General features: G+C 43.3%; 1 protein-coding gene across 1 annotated transcript; it reads left to right on the top strand.

Annotated features, from left to right (window-relative positions):
* Positions 1-244: 244 nt before the first annotated feature.
* LOC104997078 (gastrin-releasing peptide receptor) lies at positions 245-657 on the top strand (the record flags this gene model as incomplete). The annotated part of the gene is made up of 1 exon (XM_010851568.1): positions 245-657. A coding segment is annotated over exon 1 (413 nt), but the record flags the coding sequence as incomplete, so codon positions are not given.
* Between the last annotated feature and the right edge of the window lie 568 nt (positions 658-1,225).

The raw sequence follows: 1,225 nt of genomic DNA, 5'->3' as shown, positions 1-1,225 counted from the left end.
TTTGTGTTTGTTTTGTTGTTAACTTACTCAATTTAGAGATGTATTACACTGGTCATGTGAAGAGCAGAGCAGCACCAGCATCAAAATAGTGCCAGGCAGTTTTGAATGCCACAGTATCTATATTTTTATTCAAGAAGATAAAGAGCCCAGCATAGATTCTGTCCTCATCTTTACCCAACTGCAAAGTCAAAAGTTAAGAAACAGCATCTCAGGGCACTTTTTTAGGTGGGAAGGAATCCAGAGGATGGCTCTGAATGATTGTTTGCTTCTGAACTTGGAAGTGGACCATTTCGTGCACTGCAACATTTCTAATCATAGTGTGGAGCTCCCCATGAATGACGACTGGTTCCACCCCGGGATCCTCTATGTCATCCCTGCAATTTATGGAGTCATCATTCTGATAGGCCTCATTGGCAACATCACCCTGATCAAGATCTTCTGTACTGTGAAGTCCATGCGAAACGTGCCGAACCTGTTCATCTCCAGCCTGGCTTTGGGAGACCTGCTCCTCCTGGTAACCTGTGCACCTGTGGATGCCAGCAGGTACCTGGCTGACAAATGGCTGTTTGGCAGAATTGGCTGCAAACTGATCCCCTTTATCCAGCTTACTTCAGTAGGGGTGTCTGTCTTCACACTCACGGCCCTCTCAGCAGACAGGTAAGTCCTGGAGGACAGTGACATTCTCGCCAAGGGTGGTAGATGCCTCAGTAGGTGAGCTACCACACTGGGAGATATGGGGCCGTTTGCACAGGGAAGTTCTTCTCAAACTCCAGTTCCCTTCCGGGCATGTTTCTATGCTAGGGATTACTTCTTGAGTTTGATATATTGGTTTAAGAAAGAAAAGTCAGTGCATGGCAGGGGAAAGGGGGAAAAAAAATCTCTGAGAATAAGATTGAGGTGCATTTTCTGGAGACAATTGATTTAGCCTTGCCTCTTCCTAACTTCTTGTTCCCTGCAAAATTAATTGACTGGTGAGAAAAAAAAAAAAAAAATCACACCTAATAGAGTTTAAACCCCAGGCAAATGTTTCTTGGAAGCAAAGTCTTCAAAGAACAGAAAAGTCCCACTGCATTTCTTCATTAAATATTCTTTCAGAAATAACCAAGAGGAGAAAATAAGCAGCATTTCCTTGAAATCCATTCTCTTCAGACAGTTTAATGTTTCTCACAGCTGATGTTGTATTTGGTTCTCTGGAACTGAACAGTTTGTGTGCTGGTTTTTCTAA

This window comes from Bison bison, unplaced genomic scaffold (assembly GCF_000754665.1).
Source record: "Bison bison bison isolate TAMUID 2011002044 unplaced genomic scaffold, Bison_UMD1.0 scf7180017851844, whole genome shotgun sequence".
NCBI classification, from domain to species: Eukaryota; Metazoa; Chordata; class Mammalia; order Artiodactyla; family Bovidae; genus Bison; species Bison bison.
Note: the sequence above shows the minus strand (reverse complement) of the source record. Positions and strands in the feature narration are given on the sequence as shown.